At 42.5% G+C, this 26,578-nt stretch overlaps 1 protein-coding gene across 1 annotated transcript in view; it reads left to right on the top strand.

Moving 5' to 3' along the window:
• Positions 1-24,258, top strand: part of Map3k9 (mitogen-activated protein kinase kinase kinase 9) — a 62,811-nt gene extending 38,553 nt beyond the window's left edge. Inside the window, exons 3-11 of the mRNA XM_042692788.1 lie at positions 1,426-1,606; positions 7,338-7,486; positions 9,337-9,512; positions 10,960-11,200; positions 13,256-13,378; positions 15,332-15,485; positions 19,928-20,040; positions 21,187-21,990; positions 23,073-24,258. Coding sequence (XP_042548722.1) covers positions 1,426-1,606; positions 7,338-7,486; positions 9,337-9,512; positions 10,960-11,200; positions 13,256-13,378; positions 15,332-15,485; positions 19,928-20,040; positions 21,187-21,990; positions 23,073-23,557 — 2,426 coding nt within the window. The 3' untranslated portion in view covers positions 23,558-24,258. The remainder of the gene's footprint in view (positions 1-1,425; positions 1,607-7,337; positions 7,487-9,336; positions 9,513-10,959; positions 11,201-13,255; positions 13,379-15,331; positions 15,486-19,927; positions 20,041-21,186; positions 21,991-23,072) is intronic.
• The last annotated feature ends 2,320 nt before the right edge of the window (positions 24,259-26,578 follow it).

Raw genomic sequence — 26,578 nt, forward strand, 5'->3', positions numbered from 1 at the left:
AATACATCTTTAGAGGCGATAGCTTTCATCAGAAGCAAAATGGAAAGCAAACCAGGAAGGACCAACTTGTGGGGCATCCTCTGGGATAACCTGACACTTAGGGCTTAGAACTACTTTCAGTCTTCAGACAGAGCTGGCTAGACAAAGCAGTTCCTAGTTTCTAGTCTGTCTTCTGCAGTTTCCTTTGTCACACTCACCATTTAGATTTGAGTAGCAGGGATGAGGAGGAGGGAGTCTGGCTTCCTGCTGTGAAATCCTGCATTCAGAACCCGGAAGTCTTAAGCAGCCCTGTGTCTGGCTTATGAGAGGCTGTCCTCCTGTAGAGCCTTTAGAAACATCCCACTTAGGAAAAGGGAGTCTTACTTTCCACATATCCAGAGAGTCCCCAGGTGCCCACTTGGGCAGTTTGTTACAATACTTGAATAAATTAATGGCTTTGGTGTTTTTTGTGAGATTGGCTCCTATCAGGATACATTTATGAATGGGACTGTCACAGGGGTGAGGTGCTGCCTAGGCTGCTGTCCTAGGACAGCCATGATGCCTCCCACAATAGTGCTTTGAAGTTAGAGCTTGGTGTAATTTAGGATTCAGAGAAAAACTGTGCTAGTGTAAGTGTGCCAGCTTCTTTCTGGCACATATCTACATCATGGCTGTAAATATGGATGTGCCTCTGACTTCCCTAATTTTTCAGCCATTTCTTAGTGGGATGGAGCATTTCTGGCTTATGCAGAAATCTTTGGAGCCTGATAGATATGTTTTCTCCAAAGAGCATAAGGAAAGTGTGGAGAGATTCATGGATAGTGTCCAGGTACTGTATGTAACCTTGAAAATAGAACCTCCCTCCCCTGCGACCTGCAAATAGTTTTAACTAGGGTTATCCTGGCAGATTGAATACTAAAGCAGCTGCTGCTCAGAAAGATCCCTGTAACACACAGCTAGCTCTTCTCCCAGAAGATGTGAAGGGCCTGTGGGTTAAGAAAGCAGGCTCTGGTATCATATAGCCTAAGATCCAACCTTAGCTGCATTGCGTGGCCTCTGGAATTTTAGAAGTTTTACGTAAGAGTTTCTTCATTAAATAAAGATGACAATATAGGTTGATTGCTTCCTATCCTAAATACTAGAAGAATGGTAGATTCTGAATATTTTTTCAAGATTTGGCAATATCTGTGTTGACTAATGGTTGAGTACCCCTATGTCATTTTTGGATTAGTAGTACCTACAGTCTAAGGTTCTGGTGAGAATTAAAGGTAGTGCCTAGAAAATATGTGTGCATTGTCAGTGTTTAAGATATGATGGATCCTACCATCAGTCCATCATAGCAGAATGATGGAGCCTGAAGGAGACTCCAGGAGGATAGCTGCGTTCAGTGCTTTCCCTCTGATGAATGCAGATCTGGTTTCTTATCTCTTTTCTGTTCTTGCCCAGTACTGATCCTGCAGAAGGTGGAAAATGGAGACCTGAGCAACAAGATTCTGAAAATCACTGATTTTGGCCTGGCTCGGGAATGGCACCGGACCACCAAGATGAGTGCAGCAGGAACATATGCTTGGATGGCACCGGAAGTCATTCGTGCCTCCATGTTTTCCAAAGGCAGTGATGTGTGGAGGTAAGGACTAGAGGTGTGAGGGCACTGGTCCAGATCTATTTTGCCTGCCTGCCTGCACACACTTCTCAGGACTTAAAGAGTGGAGGTCACAGAGAATCCAACCCAAGCAGGTCTAAGTGACCCCTTTCAAGCTATCTATACTAATTCCCATCATAGTGCTAAGGGACAGGCCTATGCTTTCCTCTACCAAAGAAATCCTTATATTGCTGTGGCAAGCACCACCCTGTGCAGACCCCTTTGTGGTGGAGATTGCTCCTGAGGAAAGGCTACTCTGCCCATCTCCCTGTAGGATGGCAAGAGCACTCTTATCACTCCTGGAGTTCTTCCCTGGTAGTTAACTTGGCTCTCTCAGCAATGGTGCTGAGCTTCAAGGCTTATTATTGCTGTACCCAGGGATACACAATGAATATTCTTTGTATTATTGGTTTTCTTTTTTCCTTTTTTCTTTTTGGTGGCTTTTGAAATTAACCTCTGTAATTATCCAGTTTTTGTATTTTTTTTACTCAAGGCTCTGCTAATTGGATGTTGGTCTAGAAATGGAAGGAGTTGCATCCTAAGTGTGCCCCAAGAACCACAAGTTACAACTTTTCCCCCTATTAAATGTCAGGATGAGAGGTCACAAAGACAAGAGATTTTAAAAAACAAACAAACAAAAAACTATTGTGGAAATGGAGGTATGGCTCAATGGCTCAAGTGGTAGAGCTCCAGCCTTGAGTGAAAAATCCAAGTGAGAAAGTGAGGACCTCAGTTCAAGCCTCAATACTGGCACAGACATTTTTTTTCCCTTCTCCTTAGTGGAGGACAATGAGCAGCTACCACGTATATAATTCCTCATGGCTATGGGACAGGTGCTTCACCTTGATTTACCAAAAAAACCCACAAAAAAAAAAAGGCGATGTGTTTTGGTATATTCAGTCAGTGCTTCCTGACACACAAAGCTGTTAATAGCTTCCCTAGGCTGCTATAGTAAATACCATAGATCAGTTAGCTTAAAGCAACAGAAATCTATTCTTTCATAATTTTGGGAGCCTGAAGTCTAAAATGAGTGTTAGCATGGCTTATATCCTCCAGAGACCCAAATCCAGAGAACTTCCAGATAATAGGATATTGACAAATCTTTTTAGGGCCATCATTAACCCTACTTACTATCCACTGTGTATTGCTAGAACATTTTTATCACCCAAAAAGAAACCCCATAACTATAATGAATCATTCCCCAATTTGTCCTCCCCCTGTTCCCTAGCAACCACTATCTTATTTTCTGTCGCCGTTGCCTGCTCTTGGCATTTCACATAAATGGAATCATAGAGACCATGTACTTTTGTTTAGCATAATGTTTTCAAGAGTCCTTCTGTGTGGTAACTTACATCAGAAATTTATTCTTTTATTGGTTTATAGTATTCCATTATATAACTAGGCCATATTTCTTTATTCATCAGGTATAGGCAATTGGGTTGTTTTTTCTTTGGAGCTTTAATATACTACTATGGACATTATGAGCAAGCTGGAAGGGGGGTTGTTTGTTTGTTTGTGGTGCTAGTCCTGGGGCTTAAACTCAAGTCCTGGGTGCTATCCCTGAGTTTTTGTGCTCCAAGTTAGCACTCTACTACTTGAGCCACATCTCCACATCTGACCCTTTGGTGGTTAATGGAGAGAGTCTCATAGACTTCCTTTTTTTGTTGTTGTTGTTGTTTTGTTTTTTTGGGGTCCGGTCGTGGGGCCTGAACTCTGGGCCTGAGCGCTGTCCCTCAGCTCTTCAGCTCAAGGCTAACGCTCTACCACTTGAGTCACAGAGCCACTTCCGGCTTTTTTCTTTTTGTTTATGTGGTGCTGAAGAATCAAACCCAGGGCCTCAGGCATACAAGGCAAGCACTCTACCACTGAGCCAACTTTCCAGCCCTCACAGACTTTCTTGACCAGGCTGGCTTTGATCTACAGTACTCAGACCTCAGTCTCCTGAGTAGCTAGAATTGCAGGCATGAGCTACCAGTACCTGGCAAGAGTTCTTTATATATTCTGCAATACAAGTCCTCTCCCAGATATATGATCTGTAACTTTTTTTCCCATTCTGTGTGTATATATTTTTTTACTTTGATGACCTTTGAAATATAAGTACTTTAGTTTGATGGGAGTCCATTTTACTTTTGTTATTTTTAGAATTATGTCTAAGAAATCATTACCTAATCCAAAGTAATGAAGATTTTCACCTGTGTTTTCTTCTAAAAATTTTATAATCTTACCTTTTGCATTTAGGTTTCTGATCCATTTTTGATTTTTTTTTTTCTTAATGTGGTATGAGGTAGGTGTTGATCTTTTTGTTTTATTTGATGGTACTGGAGTTTGAATTTGAGTACTCTTACCACTTGAGCCATACATCCAGATCAACTTTTTTTTTTCCAATGTGGCTATTAAGTTGTCCTAGCACTATTTATTGAAAAGATTATTTATTAGCATACACGAGTTAGGAGGTTCATTGAGGCACTTCTACTCTTGTATTCAATGAATTCTCATCTGTCTCACCACCTGTATTACTCTCTCTTGCCCCGTTTCTAAAAAATGTCAACAAGTTCCATTGTTCTGTTTCCATACATGCAAGCTTTCTATTTTCCCATATTCATCCTCACTCACCCTCCTTGTTAGCTTAATTCCATCCAGCTAATAGAGTACTCACCTCCCCAACAGAGCCTGTTTTTCTTTCCCTACCTCCAGACTCCTATTGATTAGCAGCTTTTTTTGAAGTTCTTTATTGTTTTTATATATAGTTGCAATGTATTTTCTCCCCTCTCACTTTTCCTTTTAAGTAGATCCTTGGTTAGACTCATTTCTCCCTATCGCCTTTGTAATGTGTGCTTTGCATGTACATGTTGATAAATATATCAGTTTGAATGAGTTAACAACAACAATTGTATGACGCTTTACAATTTCTAGAGTGACTTTTCATTTATCTTGCCAAAGATTATTAGATAGTGAGGTTCCTGGATTGTGGGGTCACAGATCAGGAATTCCTCAGGGCCCAAGCTGGCACAGCCTTAAAGGATAACAGTCTACTAAGAAGAAAAGCTCAGGTATAGAGTTTGCTGTGCCTTTGGTTGGGAAGAGTTGCAATCTGATCTGACCTTATTTTCAAAAAATTAAACCCCTTTCCCCAAATCTGACACACTGAAATGTATTACTGAACCTCTTGATCTGGATAATAAGTAATCAAGATTAGGCTATGTAGGAACTAATGGTTCTATGTTGCAAGGAGAGATTCAAATTCAGCTGTGCTTGTCTTTCCAAACTGCTTATAAATGGTCTTGATGGGACTTTGTCTTCCAACCTTTAGAGGGCAATACAGTAATCTAAATCTGAGGAGATTGCACTGACTTCTGCTGCCCACCTGCCCTCGTGCTCAGAGGCACCTAACTTGTACTTCCCTAGTTTCATTCTTGGACTGTCCTTGCCAGAGAAATGCCGAGTCTTCATTTATGTCAGTCACTTTTCATTGTAAAAGTAAAGAGGACAGGAAAACTGGCTGGTTTAATCAGATCTAGAAAGGCTAGGCAAAAAGTGAGACCTTATTTTTTTTTTAAATGGGGGTGGTTGGACTGGAGGTGTGGCTCAAGTAGAAGAATACCAATACCTTTATGAGTAAGATCTGTCTTTTATCCTTCATCACACTAACATTTAGCTTTATGAAAAGTATTTAGTGGATGTTTAATATGAATGATTGAGAAATGAAGGGGAATTTGTGTTGTTTTTTTTTTCTTTTTTTTTTATTGTGAAAATACCATACAGAGGGGTTACAATTACATGGTCAAGGTAATGAGTACATTTCTTATCAAGTATTGTTGCCTCCTCCTTTGTTTCCTCTTCCCATCCCTTCCCATCTCCCACCCCCGCCATCCTCTCACTCCCCCTCCCCCGGCTAAAGTTGTAAAAACAAATAGTTTAAATAGGGATACAGGTGGACCCATTGAAACAATGAGACGTACAGGTTGTTATATCAAAAAATGAACTTTACAACTGTGTTGGGTTTTGAGACATGATTAATTTTTAGGATGCAGAGAAATGGTAGAAGGGCATTATCATGTACGTATATACCACTAATGAATGAATCTCTTCCCTCATCTGCCAAATAATTACAATACCTTGCATCCTTCTTGTAGGGATTTAAGATGATCTTAATAAAGTTTCTTAGCAGTCTGCACATACAAAACTGTATCATGATAGGTTAATGGTGTGGCTGTAGCTGAGTACTGTGTAGCTGCTCAAAACCCTGTCCAGTCATAACAATGAAAAAACAGAAATAACAACAGGGCGTAGTGGTGCACACCTGCATTTCTATACTTGGGAAGCTAAGACAGAAGGATAATGAATTCCAGGCCAGCCTGGGCTCTATAGCAAGACAAGACCCTTTCTCCAATGAACAAATTAGGTATCATGATAAATACTGGATATTTTACTTGGCCTTAGTTGGCTGTTGCATACTGCTGATAAATAATACAGAAATTTGCAGTTACTGTTAAAAATATAATGAAATCAAGTCTTCTGATCATAGTCTTAAGGTTTCTTGTTGTAACTGATTCATTGGAGAATTAAATGCTATGTTATTTTGCTTGATTTTGGTTGTGAATTGTAGAATAATTATTCCACTGAATTTTGTTCTTTACATTCTCTGACTCAAAGGGCATATGAAATTTTTATCTGGACTTAAAAGGCAGGGAGGACACACAATTGACAGCATGCTCCGTCCTCCTTATGAAATTTCATCCTTTCAATTAAACAGAAGTCTCTGTGAAGGGCTCATTGGGGTCCAGGAATCTTTGGTCTAGAGGTCATTTAGAGGAAAAAATATATATTATATATATATATATATATATATAATATATATTTTTTTTTTTTTTTGGTCAATGTGGGGCTTGAACTCAGGGCCTGGGTTCTGTCCCTGAGCCTCTTCGTACTCAAGGCTATCGCTCTACCACTTGAGCCACAGTACCATTTCTGGTTTTTGAGTAGTTAATTGGAGATAAGAGTCTCATAAAGACTTTTCCGGGCTGGCTTTGAACCACTATCCTCAGGTCTCAGCCTCCTGAGTAGCTAGGATTACAGGTATGAGCCACCAATGCCTGGCTAGAGAAAAATTTTATAGTAACGAAATTTGTGTTGAGCGGTCAGCTATTTTTTATTTTCTGTTTTCTGTATTTTTTAATTTTTTTTTGTATGTGCAGAGAGTTGGTACATGACATTGAACTCAGTAGTACATATTAAGTACAACCCTTTGCCTTTCTAAAGCTAAAAAAGTGTGTCTCAGAAAAGCTGGTTTTCTGAAAACGCTAAAAGATTATGTTTGAAAGGCTGCCTCTTCTGTTTTTGCTTCAGTAATGTTAATAAATAATTGTAGCCTTTGAGCACTTATTTAAGCTCTTAATTGTTCATTTAATTTTAAGACAGCTTTGTGAAGTCAGTAGTGGTATTTGTTCTCTACAAAGAGCAATTAGCGGTATAATGAGAAATAGTAGTTCACCCAAGCAAGTTCCTAAGAATGACAGAACAAGACTTTGAAACTACCTGTAGTCTACTTCAGAGTCTTTGCTTTAGCTAATAGGCTGTAGCTACTCTTTTCTGTTGCATTAGCATGTCTATTTCATTGCTCTCATACCAAGTGGGATGCTTGGTAAAGCCTCATGAGCTGTTTCAGTGAGGTTGAAACTAGTTTCTTACCTGACCTTTTTCCTCTTCCTCTCCCTAGTTACGGTGTATTGCTTTGGGAGCTGTTGACTGGTGAGGTACCGTTCCGAGGCATTGATGGCTTAGCTGTGGCATATGGAGTGGCAATGAATAAACTTGCCCTTCCTATTCCTTCTACATGCCCAGAACCTTTTGCCAAACTCATGGAAGGTAAGTCACCCTTAGCTTGAAATAACTGGAGAAAAAAAACTTTTTTTTTTTTTTTTTTTGCCAGTCCTAAGGCTTGAACTCTGTCCTGTGTGTGTCCTTGGGCTTTTTCAAAGCTCTACCACTTGAGCCGTAGCTCTGCTTCCAGCTTCTGTGTGTGTGTGTGTGTGTGTGTGTGTGTGTGTGTGTGTGTGTGTGTGTGTGTGTGTGTGTGTGTGTGTGTGTGTGTGTGTGTGTGTGTGTGTGTGTGTGTGTGTGTGTGTGTGTGTGTGTGTGTGTGTAATAAGAGATAGGAATTTCATGGACTTTCCTGCCTGGGCTAGCTTTAAACTATTAACTGTGATCCTTAGATCTTGTCTCCTAAGAAGCTAAGTTTATAGGCACGAGCCACTGGTACCCCAGTAAGATTTATCTTTTTATAGCACTTGGCAAATGTTGACCCATTTCATGAGATCAGTCAAAGGGGAGAATTTTTTTTTTGGTCAGTCATGGGGCTTGAACTTTGGTCCTGGGCGCTGTCCCTGAGCTCTTCAGCTCAAGGCGAGCACTCTACCAATTTGAGCCACAGCGCCACTTCCGGTTTTCTGATGGTTAATGGGAGATAAGAGTCTCATGGACTTTCCTGCCTGGGCTGGCTTTGAAACATGATTCTGAGATCTCAGCCTCCTGAGTAACTAGGATTACAGGTGAGCCACTGGCACCTGGCTCAGATAGAAGTTTTAGTTACCCAGGAAAGAGCCCTGCATCAGTTGGAAGACTTATTAAAAACAGTGGCAAAGAGGGCTGGGAACGTGGCTTAGTGGTAGAGTGCTTGTCTAGCATGCATAAAGCCCTGGGTTTGATACTTCAGTGCCACATAAACAGAAAAGGCCAAAAGTAGTGCGCTAGCCTTGAGCAAAAGAAGAGCAGGGACAGTGCCCAGGCCCAGAGTTCAAGCCCCAAGACTGGCAAAAAAAAAACCCAAACAAACAAAAACCTCCCTCCCAACATCTACCAAGTGCTATAAAAAGATAAATCTTACTGCGGGGTCCCAGGACTGGCCAAAAGAAAAAAAAAATGACAACACCCTGCTAAGACAGGTCCCCTTTGCTATCTCCCACAGCAATAGAAAATTTAGTAACTGGAACCTGCTACTTCACTGACTTACAACCTAAGGAAGTATAGTAGGTTTATGTCAAGACCTCTGAGTGTTTTACATGTAAAAATGAAGAACATTTAAGAAGAAAGAATATCTGAAGTCATCTAGTCTTTTATAAGAGAGAAATACAAATCTGAGCAAGTTTAAGAGGATAAGTAGTAAGGCACTCAGAAGACAGAGACAGAAGGATCCAAGTTCAAGGCCAGGCAAGGCTATACAGCAAGACCCTGTCTGGGAGGTGAGAGGGAGTTGCCATCCCATTAGTTAGTGACTGGGCAGAGATTAAACAAAATTCGCTCTTCCTGACTCCAACTTGCTTGCCTTTATCTTTGTCTTTTTTTCCTTCCACCAGGTGGGAGAAAAGCAGTGAATGAATTTATGGGAAATTAAGGCCCAGCCTGCAGTTAGCTATTGTTGAGCCTTGTATTGTGTAGAAACATGGCAAATTGTGATAGTAGTACTTGATTTAAAAAAAAAAAAAAAACAACTATGGATGGGGAACTGCTGATTTTCACTATAATATGGTTGTGATGTTAGGTAAAAGTCTACTTTCCGAGTCCTGCTTGTGATTATTTAGATTCTCATCTCTGTTTCTAGAAGAAGAAATTGAATGATAGTTTCCTGGTAAGTTAAGCAATCTATGTTTGTAAGTTAAGTAAATCTATGTTTGCCTCTTGTCCATTTGTGCCTTCTGTTCCTCATATGGGCCATTCAGACTGCTGGAATCCTGATCCCCATTCACGACCATCTTTCACAAGTATCCTGGACCAGCTAACTACCATAGAGGAGTCTGGTTTCTTTGAAATGCCCAAAGACTCCTTTCACTGCCTGCAGGATGACTGGAAACATGAGATTCAGGAGATGTTTGACCAACTCAGAGCCAAAGAAAAGGTAAAAAAGAGAAAAAAGATATATTGACTTAGTGGACTTTTTCAACTGGGGAGCTCTAGTTTTAAGTCTGCACAGCCACCTTGATCCTGGTATGATCTTGAATCCTGATGCAATCACTTTCCTGTTTGGTATCTACTTAATTGTGTAAGCCAAAGAAAGAGTACTGCTGGAAAGCTACCACTGGGGTATCTCATCCTTTCATTTGGAAAATTAGAGGATTCTGGAAAGTTTCTTGGTTCTACAGTGGATTTCTAGAGGGAAGTTGACTTCATATAGAGATACTTAAATGTTGACAATAGCTAACAGAAAATCCTGCCATTATCTTTTGATATCAGTGTCAGAAATAGGATAAGAGCCAGAAGTATCATAGATCTGAAATTGTGTGGCATTTTTCATGTCTTTATGGAAAGGGTTATGAATTGAGACTATTGATGGAATGATCACAAGAAAACTACTACTGTTCCAGATAAAAGAACTCCCAGAATGGCTGGCTTTTTATAGGCTTGCTAAATTATTGACTCTTGGTTCTTTTTCTGAATGATAAAATTATAATAATAAATTATATAAGCTAGTGAGAAAAATTATAATTAGATTTAATCAGTAAGTAGTTAATAATTACCCTGTTCCCTTGTCTATGGTTCACTTCCTGTGGTTTTAATCACCCTTCACAAACATTATATGGAAAATTTCAAAAGTAGTAAGTCAAATTGCATTGCATTTTGAGAAGTATGATAAGATCTTTTCCTATCTCACCTGCAAATCAATCACACCACCTCTGATGGTGTGTTCTAGGAAGAAACGCTCCTATGTGTGGTTTAAAGCACCCTCTGAGAGTCTTGGAAAAGAAGATACCCAAAGATGAGGGGGCACTACTATTCCAGGAAGTGAAACTCATTCTGAAAACATCTGATGTTTGTAGAGCATGTGCTGTACTCTGTAATAATTGGTGTGAATTGTGTTAATAAGATAATTCTTGCTTATTATTCTATTAACCCTTCGTTACTTGTGTGTCTACTTGACTCCCCCAGCCCCTGGCCTGTGACATTTACTTCTCTTTTTTTTTTTGCCAGTCCTGGGGCTTGAACTCAGGGCCTACGCATTGTCCCTGAGCTGCTTTTGCTCAAGGATAGCACTCTGCCACTTGAACCACAACACCACTTCTGGCTTTTTCTGTTTATGTGGTACTGAGGAATCAAACCCAGGGCTTCATGCATGCTAGGCAAGCACTCTAGCACTAAGCCACATTCCCAGCCCACTAACTTCTTTTGCTGAGTCCTTTGTATGGTTGTCCTGAACCTTCCTCTCCCCATACTCAGGATGGTCAGATATTCACTTGCCCACTTAACTGTTGAGCCCCTTCTCTCCACTGGACAGCTCAGGCTCTATCCCAGATTACCTCTACACAGAGCATTTCAGTCTTTCCTCTGATGGTTCTACCCATTTACAGGAGCTCCGCACTTGGGAAGAGGAGTTGACACGGGCTGCACTCCAGCAAAAGAACCAAGAAGAGTTGCTGCGGCGTCGAGAACAGGAGCTGGCTGAGCGGGAGATTGATATTCTGGAACGGGAACTCAACATCATCATCCACCAGCTGTGCCAGGAGAAGCCCCGGGTGAAGAAACGCAAGGGCAAATTCAGGAAGAGCCGGCTGAAGCTCAAGGATGGCAACCGAATCAGCCTTCCTTCTGGTCAGTGGCCAGCAGCGGGAATTAGGAGCAGGATCAAGACCCAGTGTGGCAGGAGAGTTTGTGGGAATCACTCAGCTTAGAAACTCAAGTTCCTGAGTCAAAATAATGCCTGTTGGAACGGGCCATTCTTTTCAGTAAAGAACTGGCTTGCTAAAATATGGCCCTACTTGAAGGGGGGAACCATTGGATGAGAGTGAAGGCAGAAATTAAAGTGAAGACAGACTTGCAAGGCCCAGGCACTTTGAAATGTGGCAGCTCACCCACAACATCTCACTATGGGCAAGATGGGAAAGGGTGGGTGGCAGGAATTCATATATATATATATATATATATATATATATATATATATATATATATATATATATATGAGACACAAGGATTTGGCTCTGCAAAACAAGTCATCTTGAGGCTTATTTAAATAATGTTGTAAATGCAGTTGAGATTAGACTTCATTATGAGAATTTAAGTCAGTGTGAACCAGTGACTCACCTGTAATCCTAGCTACTCAGAAAGCTAGATCTGAGGATCACGGTTCAAAGCCAGCTCGGGTAGGAAAGTCTGTAAGACTCTTCTCTCCAATTAACCACCAGAAAACTGAAAGTGGTGCTGTGGTTCAAAAGGTAGAGTGCTCGCCTTAAGTTGAAGAGCACAAGGACAGCGCCCAGGCCCAGAGTTCGAGCCCCACAACCAACAAAAAACAACAACAACAACAACAAAAACCCACTTTAATTCTAGCACTGAGGGAACTGGCAGGAAGATTGATTTCAAGGCCAGCCTTGGAGTACATAGTAATACCCCTCCTCCCCAAAAGAAAAAAAGCCAAAATAAATTTACATTGAAAGGTTTATAAATAGCCTTTCAGAAGTGATCTGGTTCAGTCTTGGGGAAAATGAAAAGAAATATGAAGCTGTAAATTATAATATTTTTGGTATATAACGTACCTATAGAGGGAGTTAGGTGCTCAAGTGTCTTTATATAGATAAAAATGTTCTTTGTGTTCTGATTCCTTAAGGCTCTGGGAAGCAAGCTTATTAGAAGTGAGGAACAAGGCAGTTGTGGGTGATTTTAAGCTTTAACAATGGTGGTTTGGGCACAGACAAAGGAATTCATTCAGCGCAATTGAGAAAATGTGCTCTTGAGACTGACTTACTGGCTTTACTGTTTTTTTTCTTTTTCTTTTCAGATGCATGGTGTCTTTAAGTACCTCTTATTATCTAGCCTAGGCCAGGATATCACTAGCTGGAGATGCAGGAGTAAAAGCTAGTCTCCAGTTGTAGGGAGATCTAAATACAAACAAACAGATGTTTATTATACCTCTTTGATATGTGAGCAGATTGGACTCAGAAATTCAGAGCTGAAAGTGTCACATTCTTGTCTTTTCTTTTTCTTTCTTTTTTTTTTTTTTTCCTGGTCATGAGCGCTGTCCTTGCGCTCTTCAGCTCAAGGCGAGCACTCTACCGCTTGAGCCACAGCGCCACTTCTGTCACATTCTTTAAGCTGTACCATAACTGACTTTTGAATATGTTAAAACTGGGGCCACTTGCCCCATCTCCCTGGGATCCCACTGTGGGCCACTTCTCAATATTCGACCCTCTAGCAATTAGTGAGAAGCATCAGGCGCCCTGTAAAGAAGGCATGTACTGGAATTATATGCCAAAAATTTTAAATTACGCATCTTAAAATAATCAACAAGATCTCATGAGCTAAAAGATGTTCTCCGTATACACACACACACACATATATATATATATATATATATGTATATATATATATGTGTGTGTATATATATATATTCCTTCCACCTTGTATACATTAAACAGGGAGCTTTTTGAAGACTATCTAATGACATTCACTCAGCCAATGAATTTTGCGTCATTTCATACGATTATCTTGCCATGTCCCTTTGGGAAAAAGAGATAAGACATTACCAGCTATACAGCTTTCAGAAAATGGTGGCCTATCCTTCAGGTCTGCCAGGAGACCTCAGATTTAGTAAATGAATTCGATAATGGGATGGTTCTAATACATACAATTACATTTCTTTTCCCCTAGCAGATTTTCAGCACAAGTTCACGGTGCAGGCCTCCCCCACCATGGATAAAAGGAAGAGTCTTATCAGCAGCCGGTCCAGCCCTCCTGCAAGCCCCACCATCATTCCTCGCCTTCGAGCCATCCAGTGTGAGACAGTTTCCCAAATAATTTGGGGCCAGAACAACCAGGAGACCCTGTCCCCTGCTCCACCCAGTCATTGACTTGCTCTGTCCATAACTTCTGCCTGCTCTCCTCAGCAGTCTGTATATATATATACACACATGTATACAAACCCTTAGCTCTCCCTCCTGTCTCTTTGTATTTTCATTGCTATCTCCTCCATACTTTACTCTTTTTTTTCTTTTTATGTGGTTTGTGTGTGTGTGTGTGTGTGTGTGTGTGTGTGTTTATGCCAGTACAAAGGTTTGAACTCAGCACTTTGTGCTTGCTTTGTTTTTCTGCTCATAGCTGGCACTCTACCATGTTTCCAGCTTGGCTTTTTGCTGATTAATTGGAGAAAAGTCTCACAGACTTTTCTGCCCTAGTGTGCTTTGAATCCTACAGATCTCAGCCTCCTAAGTAGCTAGGACTTTTTTTTTTTTTTTTTTTTTTAATTTAATTTTATTTTATTTGAGAACATACTGTACAGAGGGGTTACAATTACATGGGCAGGATAATGCATACATTTCTTACCAAGCATTGCAGCCTCCTCCTTTGTTTACCCTTCACCTCCCTTCCCAGCCTCCCCCCTCCCTCCCACCCAATCATACCCCCCCTCCCCCCCCCCCCCCGACATTGTAAAGCTGGTTTTGACATGACATTTTGTACTTCTCATTGTTGCAACAGGTCCACCTGAATCCTTAAACGACTTGTTTGTCCCCATCTCCTCCACATGTTATACTGACATCAAATATAGTGAAAGCGGGGGTTACACTGTGGGGGAGGGACATACAAAGCAACAAAGAGATAATCTTATAAATGTAGCTAGGACTTTTTGGCTTACCTTTCACTCTTGATCAGATATTAATGCAGCTGTTTGTTGGTACTGAAAGGTCTCTAGTGAATTACAGAGTTAATTTGGAAACTTTTATATAATGCAACTACAGGTTGGTACCCTGGCCTGGGGATTCACACAGTGTCTGCCCTGTTTGTCTTTTTGCCCATGCTTCCCAAGTAGGAACTTCTCTAAAGAAAATCTTTAAAAAATGCCAAATAATTTCTAGTGATAGGTCAATTTTATTTTTACTATACTATTGTCCTTTAAAAATGTATTTATATATAACTATATAGGTATATGTATATATGTATGTATATGTATACCTTTATACAGTTAGAAGGTAGGATTCATTTTAAAATCCTGTATTTCTGAACCTCCTTGAAAAATTAGATCAATGAGTTCCCTTTTCCTGTGTCTACAGTTGGCTGGAGCTGATAGCCATGTCTTCGTATACTCCATAATTTACCTCTGTCCTCTCAGCTCTGTTTTTGGTGACTAGCTCACTTCCCTTATTTGTGGTATAAACCTGGTCCCTGAAGATTTTGGGCTTTAAGGTATCAATGTCATAAGGCTGTTCCTTCTGTCTTAGCTGCTAGTTCTCTAGGCTTATTTCTCTTTCTCCTCTTCCTGACTTCTCTGTATTCCTGAACTCATTGTTTTCCTTTCTATCCCAAAGTTCATTTTTTCCCATGTTTTCTTATCCTTTGTCTTTTTAAAAATTTTCTCCCCCAACAACTTCTTCATTCTCCCACCATCCAGTTCCACCCATTAAAACATGTTCATTAGTCAGATCTGTTTAGAACTTTAGAGTCTAGCTAGCCTAAATTCTAGCTTTACATTAGACTTGTGAAAATTTCTGACTTTTTTTTTTTTCATGCTTCATGCTATAAGAGAGCTAAATATTTGGTGCTGAGGACTCCATTATTCTTCTGGAAGGGTACACTTGGGCACAGAGTTTTTGATGAGGTCTAATTTCTGTGTGTGTGTGCATGCAAGCAGCCACCTGCATGTGCCTGCATATGTCTGCCTGCTGTGATAGATGCTAGTTTTAGAGGATCCTCTTGTCCATCTTCTGTATCTTATCCAATTTTTGTTGTTTATAGTAACACCAGGCGAAAGCAGCAAAACCTGGGGCCGGAGCTCTGTCATTCCAAAAGAAGAAGGGGAAGAGGAGGAAAAGAGGGCCCCAAAGAAGAAGGGACGGACATGGGGGCCAGGGACCCTCGGGCAGAAGGAGCTTACCTCAGGAGATGAAGGGTGAGAGCCAAGTGATGTGAAATTCTCTCACTTAGAGGTGGGCAAATAGTTTTAAAATATGACAGGAAATATCTTGTTTCATTGCTTTCTGAGAAATTACAGCCTTCCTCGTCTTCACAACAGCTTCCTAAACTCAGTTTCCCCAGACTTTCTAGGACAAGAATTGTAAGTGTCATCCACAGAGCTAGAAAATCAGTATTTTAGTCTTTCTGATCCATACAGTAATAAAGAGGTACAAAAACAGTGGTAGGCTTTGGGTAATATGTAATGAAAGAGCATATCTGTGTTCCAGTTAGATCTCATGAAAAGAAGTAGTAAGTAGAGTTTAGTCCACCAGCAGTTTAGTCCACCAGCAATGTGCTCTTCCCAGAGTAGCAGGTAGCCTAATCATTAAAGAAATGCAGGAAATTCTGCCTTAGTGTTTCACTTACATCATGCATACTCTTCCCCTTGGGAGCGAGCAGGGGTTAATAAGAAGCTTATCCTGAAACAGGGACAGGTAGAGAACTGAATGTCCACAGTGCCGTGGGGTGTACGTGTAGGGCTACTTGAAGACCTTTCAGGCCTCACCTTATCACCCATGGGCACGTGTGAGAGCTCCTCTGGGAAGAGCTCAGGGATACTCACTGTGGGCATAAAGCCTAAGGAGGCAGTTTTCCCCCGTATCTGTGTTTTTCACAGGCGAGGAATTTGTGGCCTAGTAGTGAAGAGCTTAGATGCTTACCCGAGACTGATTGGACATGAGTCCCAGCTCCACTGCACCTACTGTGGGAGCATGTGTTTTCTCATCCCAAGAATTTGGATAATACTAGTACCCAGCTCATATGGACAACATGAGCATTAGCTAAGTCCATCTTTGTGAAGTGCATAGATTAGTGGGCTTGTGCCAAGTATGTATAAATATTAGTTGTGATGATTTTTCCCTCCCTCTCTTTCATACCCAAAGCATAGAAATTATGGCTTATATATGATTTTATTCTTGGTGTTAAGCTCTAATTTCCTGACTTTTCTAAGTGTGAGGACAACTCTTCATCCTTGTTTTTTCTTTTTCTTTTCTTTTTTTTTTGCTGGTTGTGGGGCTTGAACATGGGCATTGTTCTCAATGTGTTCAAGGCTAGTGCTCTACCACTTGAGCCACAGTTCCACTTCCAGCTTTTTGCTGATTGAGATAAGAATCTTATAGACTTTCCTATCCAGGCTGGCTTCAAACCACAATCCTTAGGTCTCAGCCTCCTGAGTAGCTACTATTACAAGCATGAACCACTGGCACCTTTTCACCTTTTTTAGTGACTTTCCAAAGACTTTCTAAGGTTGACCATTAGGCTTATGGGTGCCCTGAACCTATAACTGGCCTCAAATTTATTTCCTATGTCAGATGTAAAAATAACAGTTTGGTTCAAAAGGACTGACTGTAAAGCCAATCTTCAGAAATAACTAGATACCTTTGAAGAGAGAAATTTTAAATTTAGGCATGTAGAACAAACTATGCAATGTATGAATTCAGCAATTGACTCCTTTGGGAAAAGCAAATTGTTCTCCTCTACCAAGAAAGAGCTTTCCAGTCTGTCTTTCAAACACTGGGCTAGAGTAGAGTATGAAAAACTTAGTCACCCTGAATCCTTGCTATTTCCAAGATTTTTTTTTTTTTGGGTCAGTCGTGGGGCTTGAACTCTGGGCTTGGACACTGCCTCTGCACTCTTCAGCTCCTCAAGGCGAGCGCTCTACCGCTTGAACCACAGAGCCACTTCTGGTTTTCTAGTGGCTTATTGGAGATGTGAGTCTCACAGACTTTCCTGCCTGGGCTGGCTTTGAACCGCGATCCTCAGATCTCAGCGTCCTGAGTAGCTAGTATTACATGCGTGAGCCACCGGCACCCAGCTATTTCCAAGATTATTGTAATGGCAGGATAGTGTTAACCATGCTGAAGATCAAGTAGTTTCTTTGGCTCTGCTTCATTTAAACATAGTTTTTGTCTTGGTAGAAAATTAACTTTATTTCACACTGGTAAATATTAACTTTGAACATTTCTTCTTCCCCACATAAACTTCCTTTGTTGTATATTTCTGAAGCAATTAAAAAATACTGCCTTAAATTATACTTCTTGGTTCCTATTAAAGAGCTGAAAGTACTTTCTATACAGTATAGTACAGTCTTGAGTAAATATCTTACTGGTGTCAATTTTTTTTCTTTTGTTTGGTATAGGTCCTAGGGCTTGAACTCAGGTCCTTGGAACTGACCCTGAGCTTTTCTGATAAAGGCTCATGCTCTACCACTTGAGCCACAGTTCCACTTCTGGCTCTTAAGTGTCTCTACATGATAACATTTCTAATTTTAGTGTCTGTTGACTTGAAAAAATATATGTAGGTAGCATAAAGCTGTCTTGAATTTTGTAATAGTATGTGAATTCTCATCTTTCTCCTTTTAACCAGCAGTAGATATCCATCAGAAATACACACATTTGTCTACAGACATATGGCTTAGGTATCTGTGGGTATCTGCAGTTAACTTCATTACTCTCCAGGAACATTTGTCTTGATGGAGAGAGCCTGGACCCAAAGCAGCTCAAGCAGAGCCATCTTGTTGAGTTCTTTCCTGGTGTGGGCTTGCTGACTGGACAAGGGGAGGGTATCTGGCCACATATTTCAAGCCTAGTCTTAGGTGTTCGATGTGGGAAAGGCTAAGTCTGCCCTGCCAGCTTCTGATTTTCTTTATTCATTGAAGATCCCCTCAGAAACGGGAAAAAGCTAATGGCTTAAGTACTCCATCAGAATCTCCACATTTCCACTTGGGGTGAGTCCAGCTTCTCCTCACCAGCTATTGTGGTTGGTAATAATCACCTTTTCATTTCATTCCTCTCATATTCCCATAGAATTAAGGCTCATCACTATAGGGGCTAAGCTTTTTTTTTTGTTTTGTTTTTGAGGTCAATACCAACCACCATGCACATTGGGAAAATTCCTGTGTTGATCTATCACTTCCCTAGCCACTTCAATTGTTGAGATACTTCTGGCACCCTTAGTTTTAGGGGAAAAGAACTGGTCATTTGTCCTTTAGTCTTAAGCACTATTTTTGATTTTGCTAATCTTTCATATGCTTGGAGGAACTGAGATAAGAGCTGGAAATGACATTATAAAGTTTTCAATTAGGGATCTCGAAGTGTAGGTTTAGCAGAATGCCTCTCTCTGGCTCTGTAATTTTATTTATTTATTTACTTATTTATATTTTTTTATTTGTCAGTTCTGGGGCTTAAACTTGGCTTGGACCCTGTCCCTGAGCTTCTTTTACTTATTTATTTTTTAATTTGTCAGTTGTGGGGCTTGAACTTGGCCTGGACTCAAGGCTGGTGCTCTACCACTTTGAGCCTTAGCACCACTTCCAGCTTTCTAGTGGTTAATTAGAGGTCAGAGTCTCATGGACTTTACTGCCTGGGCTGGCCTTGAGCTGCAATCCTCAGATCTAATGTCTCCTGAGTAGCTAGGATTACAGATGTGAGCCACCTTCACCCAGCTTAGCTCTATATTTTTGTTGAAACTAGCAGAGGTTGGGATATAAAGCAGAGTTTTGAGGTCAAGGAGAAAGCTAGTCCTTCTGAATTCCTGAGGTAGCCTGGATCACTAGAGAGGGCTTTCATTGAGCATGTATTTAACACTGAAAATAGAGCCATCTCTTATTATAATCCTGAATCTCTATAACACACAGATGTCTCAATGCTCCTTTTTACTGCCCTCTAGGAAAGAGGCTAGGACTTTCTGACCTCTTGATACCCCTTTGTATCAGTGGACCCAGTGCAGGACCCAGTCTGTATCCTTGGAGAGTTACCGGCTTGCCAAATGAGTTGATTACAGGGATTTGAAAGTGAGCTGCTGTCCTTTTGTTAACCATGCATAGATAAACAAGGACTATGTACAATGTAATGTCCTATTCACATAGGTCTGTCCCAAAGAGCTCTTGGTTGGTGCAACTTTGTTGATTGTTGTTTGGATTTTTTTTTTAAGTGGATGACTTTGAAAATTACCTCAGCAGGCCAAACAGAAGCATGGAAGGAGAATTTGAGACATTGTATGAATGGAGTGGCCCAGCCCATGTCTATTGATTCATCTGCTCCATGCTTAGTTTGCATTGCAGTACTTCTGATGTCACGAATATTGTTTTATTCAGTGTCTGTGATTTGCTTGCCTCTCCCACAAGAATGGCTCATGCAAGATCCCTACCAGCTGGGCAGTCCATATTATTTCTGTCTGCTTTCTTACCTGTCCACCACATTTTGCGCAGGGAGCATGTGAGGGGCTGGGTTATACTGCTGTTTTGCTTCCCATAGAGCATGTGCATTTCTGTTTGTGAAACAAGTAAGCTCAGTAAGAGTTGTTGCCTATAGGATTGTTGGGATAGTTAGAATAAGAAAAGTAGTTTGTTGTGACAGTCTCCTCATTTCCTCTTTTCAGCCTCAAGTCCCTGGTAGATGGATACAAACAGTGGTCATCCAGTGCCCCAAACTTGGGGAAGGGCCCACGGAGCAGCCCAGCCCTGCCAGCATTTACCAGCCTTATGGAGATGGGTAAGCATTGCTCTTACCTTGATTGTCTTGATTGTCTCCCTGTTCTCTCAAGGCTTTCTGGTCAGTCTTCCAGAACTGTTTAAGGACCCCTGGGATCATGCAGCTTGTTTGATCTTTTACTTGATTCCCAGCCTACAACTCTGTCTCTCTCCTTAGTCTGTTTTCTCATTTCATTGAATCTTTTTAAATCACAGTTGCTTTCTACCTGGAGTTTATCCCAGGGGCCAGTAATAATCTTCTTAGGGCTATATAAAAGGATTAGACCTTGAATCAGACATTATTTTTTCCTGAGTGTATCTTCATATATTAATTTGGGGAGTTACAAAGTGGAGGATGGTTAGAGAAAATAATGCATCCTTCCAGGAAGCTTTCCAGTGTTGTCCTCCAATTACTGAATGATGGGAAATTATTTTCAAAATCGATCTCTCTCTCTCTCTCTCTCTCTTCTTTTCCTACTTCCTTTCATCCCTCCCTCCCCTTTCTCCCTCTATCCCTCCCTCCTTTCTTTTCCTCCTTCCCTCTTTCTCTTCCTCCATCTCTCTCTCATACTCACTTTTTTCTCTTCCTCTCTGTCAGATAATATTGTTATCTCTAGATTTCCATTACAATAGGTTAGTCCATGGAGTAGATTGGCCTTCACCCATGTAGAGGATAGTAATCCTTGGTAAAGACCAGCCTTAAGTTACTAGGCTATCATTCTAGAGATCCAAACACTCTTCTAATTTTAAGGTACAAAATATAGGACTGTTTTCTAGTCAATTTCTAGAAACTCATATTAAGGGTTCCTATAGTATGAAGAGTATAGCTCAGTGTTAGAGTTCTTGCCTAGTAAACATGAGATCCTGGGTTCAGTCCCCAATATCATACAAAAAAGGAAGAAGTAGCAAATTAGCGTGTTCTCTTTTCTGTAAATAGGAAAATGGGCTCCAGAATAAAGATTGATTTCCCTGTGTTGGTCACATCTGAGTTGAGGGGAGGGAGAGATGCAACCCTATTGGTTCAGTGTCCAATTACATGTCCCTCCTATTAGGCTATTGGAACTTTGCATCCCAGACATTGAATCAGGTCGCCTGGGTTTGAGGAAAGAGGACCAGATTCTTACTCTTGCTTTTTTGTTCTATTTTCCATCCATTCTTTACTTCACAGAGGATGAGGATAGTGAAGCTCCAAAGAGTGGAGAGAGTCATCTACAGCATTCACCCAACCAGTCCTACCTCTGTATCCCATTTCCTCGTGGAGAGGATGGGGATGGCCCCTCCAGTGATGGAGTCCATGAAGAGCCCACCCCAGTCAACTCGGCCACCAGTACCCCTCAACTGACGCCAACCAACAGCCTCAAGCGTAGTGGTACCCACCACCGCCGCTGTGAGGTGGCTCTGCTCGGCTGCGGGGCTGTTCTGGCAGCCACAGGCCTAGGCTTTGACTTGCTAGAAGCGGGGAAGTGCCAGCTGCTTCCCCCAGAGGAGCCTGAGCCACCAGCTCGGGAAGAGAAGAAGAGGCGTGAGGGTCTTTTCCAGCGGGCTAGCCGACCTCGTCGGAGCACCAGCCCCCCTTCTCGAAAGCTCTTCAAGAAAGAAGAACCCATGCTGTTGCTAGGTGACCCCTCCGCCTCCCTGACATTGCTCTCCCTGTCCTCTATCTCCGAGTGCAATTCCACACGCTCCCTATTGCGCTCTGACAGTGATGAGATTGTGGTATATGAGATGCCAGTCAGCCCTGTCGAGGCCCCACCCCTGGCCCCATGCACCCGCAACCCCCTTGTCAATGTTCGTGTGGAGCGCTTCAAGCGAGACCCCAACCAATCCCTGACGCCCACCCACGTCACCCTCACTGCCCCCGCACAGCCAAGTGGTCACCGACGGACTCCTTCTGATGGCGCCCTTAAGCCATCAGCTCTCCAAGCCAGCAGGAGCCCCTCCAGCAACGGATTGGCCCCCAGCCCTGGAGCAGGTGAGTTCCTCTTCTCTCTTTGTGGCTCCCAAGGAGCCAGAATGTGTTAAACACTTCCTACTTCTGTATGTAAGTCCTGTTCCTCATGTTGTTCAGCCGAGCATGACAAACTGATCTTGTCTCAGGGACATAGCCAAGGCTGGCAGACATCTCCCTGTTCTGGACCCCAGCGGGGGTCTTCCCTGAGATTAAAAGGAGACAGGCAAGTTCTAGGAAGCACAAGACCTGTGTCTAGGGGTATCCAGGATAAGACATTGCTTTCATGAATCAGGCTTCTGGTTATTTCCTGAGGTGTTGGCAGCTACTAGGAAGTAATCTGCCCTGCACCTAGAAGAGGTGCTTTCCCACAGAGCTGGACCCTTGCTTTCATATTGGTTCAGACACACTCAGAAAGTAAGCTTCTGTTCATTCCTCTTGCTCTGCAGCAGTCATCCTGACTCACACCACCTCTTCAGACATGGTGAGGTGACCAGGCACATTATATCCATGTGTACACTTTTGCCTTATGCATCTGACACCAGAGACTCTGGGGAGTACATCATCTGATCCTACGACTGCCACCATTCCTAGCTGTACAAACCTGAGTCTGAGTCGGAAGCAGTCCCTAGTCCAGTGGGAGAAGGGATTTAAGTGCCAGTGGCCATCGTCTTCTGTCATTCCTTTGACCTCTCCCCCTATATATTTGTTTATTATACTCTGGTATATAACCTCTCTGGGAACAGACTCTGTATTCTTCACTTTTAAACTTACGCTACTTGACTCTGTTTCTGTCACTTGGTGATTAGATGGATGAACACTGAATGACTGGCATTCCTTGTCACAGGTCAGCAAACTATTTGGGAAAGGACAAGAAGATGAATAATTAGGTTTTGTGGGTCAGTTTCTCTTGTAAATATTGAGCTACACTGCTTCTGTTAGAAAGCAGCTGTTGTGGGCATCCATAGTATATTCCCAAAAGTTTATTTACAAACTCAGTGTCCAGCTTGTGTGGGTCAGTATCTGTCTTACTTGTCAGGTATCAATATCGGACCTGGAACTATGGTGCCATCATGGAATGCTTCTCCTTTTGTCTCCTTGACCAGGAATGTTGAAAACCCCTAGTCCTAGCCGAGACCCAGGTGAATTTCCCCGTCTCCCTGACCCCAATGTGGTCTTTCCACCAACTCCACGGCGTTGGAACACACAGCAAGACTCTGCACTGGAGAGACCTAAGACTCTGGAGTTTCTGCCTCGGCCACGTCCTTCTGCCAACCGGCAACGGCTGGACCCTTGGTGGTTTGTGTCCCCCAGCCATGCCCGCAGCACCTCCCCAGCCAACAGCTCTAGCACAGAGACACCTAGCAACCTGGACTCCTGCTTTGCTAGCAGCAGCAGCACTGTGGAGGAGCGGCCTGGACTTCCAGCCCTGCTCCCATTCCAGGCAGGGGCTCTGCCCTCCACTGAACGGACGCTTCTGGACCTGGATGCAGAGGGGCAGAGTCAGGACAGCACTGTGCCCCTGTGCAGAGCTGAACTGAACACACACAAGCCTAACCCTTATGAGATCCAGCAGGAGTTCTGGTCTTAGTGTGAAAAGGGTCACGGGTGGGCAAAGGGAGGCCAGAGGAGATAGAGGGAGCTGGCTGGCACAGCCCTTTCTCAGAGTTGGGCCCCCTGGCATCCAGCCCTACTTCTTGCACTGATAATGCACTTTGAAGACAGAAGGGATGGAAACGGGGCCACGTCACAAGGTCTCCTGTCCTGCAGGGCCTTCCTACCTGTCTGCTGGAGGGGCTGTGGCCGTCAGCTCTGGCTGTGTGAGGGAGGGAGGGGTGCATGCATGTCCTCCACCCTCCAGTCTTCCTTGCCTTTAGAGTGACTTGCAGAGTCGCTCAGCCAAATATGTCTGCTGCTCCTCCTCAGCCAGAGCTATCCTTGGGTCCCTTTGTTAGCCCTGAATTCCACCTTCTCACACACCAGTATTGGATGTTCTGTGATTGATTTTACTCCTTTTCCACTCTCCCCAACACGTATGAATTGGAGTCTTGTTTAGTGTGAGATATGATCTGTCCTGTGTCCTAAGCCTTTTCATGCCAGCTGGAAGACTGAAGGCAGTGTGTAGTGTGGTGCATCGATGTTGACAGACTTGGCACTACCTATCTGCATTTGCAGGTGCCCTGCCTGTTTATTTGAGCCCACATGTGGTATAGGGAGCTGGCTCTGTGAGAATGGAAGGGAAAAATGCAGTCAAGTTTCCATGAAGAGAGTAAATGAGTTTCCTTTCCTGTCCTGTCCTTCCTCCTTCCTTTCTTCTTGCCTCCTTTTTTTCCTTCCTTCCTTCCTTCCTTCCTTCTTTCCTTCCTTCCTTCCTTCCTTCCTTCCTTCCTTCCTTCCTTCCTTCCTTCCTTCCTCTCTTTCTCTCTGTCTGTCTTAATTTCTTTGTATGAAACTACTCAATGAGGGGCACTTGTTAAAGACCCGTTTACCCTCTTGGGGTCAGGACATGGTTACACAAGGTACTGATCCAAACATGCTCATCCTAGGACTAGCATCTTGGGAAATTCAATCACTGGTGTCAGTTCTAAAGTCAGATATAGGTCCCATATTTATCTCTTCTTGTTATATCTTTATGTGTAATTCCCTCGCCTTGGTCTTCCCACTAATATCTGGAATCAGTGGGCTTCAGGTCGTGTTTTTGGGTAGGAGTCATCTCCACAGCACACCAGAATAGCACAATGGGAGTAGGTACTGGACACTGAGAGTTGGAACTGTGAGGATTCCTTCTCTGTTGGACCATCTATTTTGTAATGCCCTTGAAGTAAAATAGAGTCATTAGTAGTACCTTCTGGAAATAGATGTGATAACAAGATGCTGTTAGTACTCAGCAACTTATCTACAATAGCTGTGAAGTCAAAAGCACTGGTCGCTGACCAAGGCTGCCTTTGTCTCTGTGCACAGGTAGCCTTCGTGTTAGGCTACACACCTTGAGCTGGTGAAAAGGACAACAGGGGCTCATGCTGATTTGTGTGGCATTTGCTTCTCATACTTGAATGTTGAACTTCATCTAATATTTTCTTGCATATTTTCTACACTGTTCACCTTTGCTGAGGCGTCGGTGTTATATGTGAACTGTGGTCTGTTGTACCTTGTTTGGGAATGTAGTCCTCCGGTCATGCTCCTTTCCTTCTCCCTCCCTTGCAAGACTCTCAGTGTTGTTCCATTGCCTTTGATCATAGAATATTCTGTTGCAAATCAGTCTATTATAAGTGTCTTGCACTTGCTGCCTGGATGCCTGATAGACATAGAGGTGGAGCAGACCTAAGTGATGAATTGGTCACTACTCTCTATAACTGTATATAAGTCTGGTCCTAGGGAGCACTAACGACCTTGGTTTGCATATTATTTTTTGCTTTAGGAGCCTGTTTTATGACTGTGGCTCAAGGGCCTCACCAGGTCTCAGATGGGGAGGGGCTATTGGTAGGGTTGTCTGAGGTTTTGTTATTCTATCTTTTCTCTCTTCTTGGTTCATTGAAATCAGAGAATAAGAGATTACTTTTGCCCCCATGTTTCTGCTCTTCTCTAGGAGGGAAAAATCTGAATCCAGTCAGCAGTTCCAGCCAACTCAGTATGCACTCTTACTTGAAGGGGAGAAGGGACTACATTTGGGTCCTTCAGAACCCCTGTCCCTATGCAGGAACACACCCATGTGCCCGTGGACGCTTAAGTGGGTCTCAAGTAGACTTCAGCCTACAACGTAATCTATCTACACTAGAGACCTATGGCTTTGGACTTCTCTGGCACAAGGCAGGGTTTTTTTTTTTCCTTGGCTCAGTTTTTACTGTTTGCCATTTTGTTAGGTTGCAGCCATCTTTCTCGATAAGAGATAGTATAATGGCTATGGTAGAAGCTGCATGACAGCTACCTGCCACTAGGCGAGAGGTTAAACCCATCTCTCACTCATCTACCCAGGGGAAAGACAGAGAAGGCCCAGTCTTTGCTAAAGAAATCATTGTACCAAAGATGCAAAAGCAGGATTGTTCTAAAGATGCAGCTGTAAGCATGCATAATGATGTGGTTGCTGTCTCAGTTCCTCCCAGTCTGATAGGCCTTTATCAGCCACACTCTAGTGCCGAAGATGGAACAGAGATCAAGAAAGTAGCAGTTTGAGTGGTTTTCTGTCCACCCAGGTTTCCCTTGCTTCGAGTTCATGGTCAAGAGCAGGCCCTGAGCTGTGCACAAAGCCACTTGAGCAGCAGTCACCATCATCCCTTTGCTCTTTACTTCCCTTTCCTCAGAGAAGGTCCTGCTTTTAGCAGTGGTTACTGCATGGACGGTGGTGATAGGAACAGGTATAGCTCTCCACCCCATTTCCGGATCCTTCAGCTCCTTACCACTGTGTCTAAACTTGTTTATTTCCTGGATCTCCTTGGAGATCCAGGCTGCTACTCTATTTCTAAGAGGCTTCCGTGGATGCTCTTAGCATCCTTTGGCATTGCTAGGATCTATTAGTCATAATGATAAGAACAATAACTCACATGAGGACTATTTGGAATAAGGGCTAACTTTTCCTCCTGACCTGTATAGAATGACATCGTTGTCCTGCATTTGA

This window comes from Dipodomys spectabilis, unplaced genomic scaffold (assembly GCF_019054845.1).
Source record: "Dipodomys spectabilis isolate Male_0828 unplaced genomic scaffold, ASM1905484v1 ptg000157l, whole genome shotgun sequence".
Taxonomy (NCBI): Eukaryota; Metazoa; Chordata; class Mammalia; order Rodentia; family Heteromyidae; genus Dipodomys; species Dipodomys spectabilis.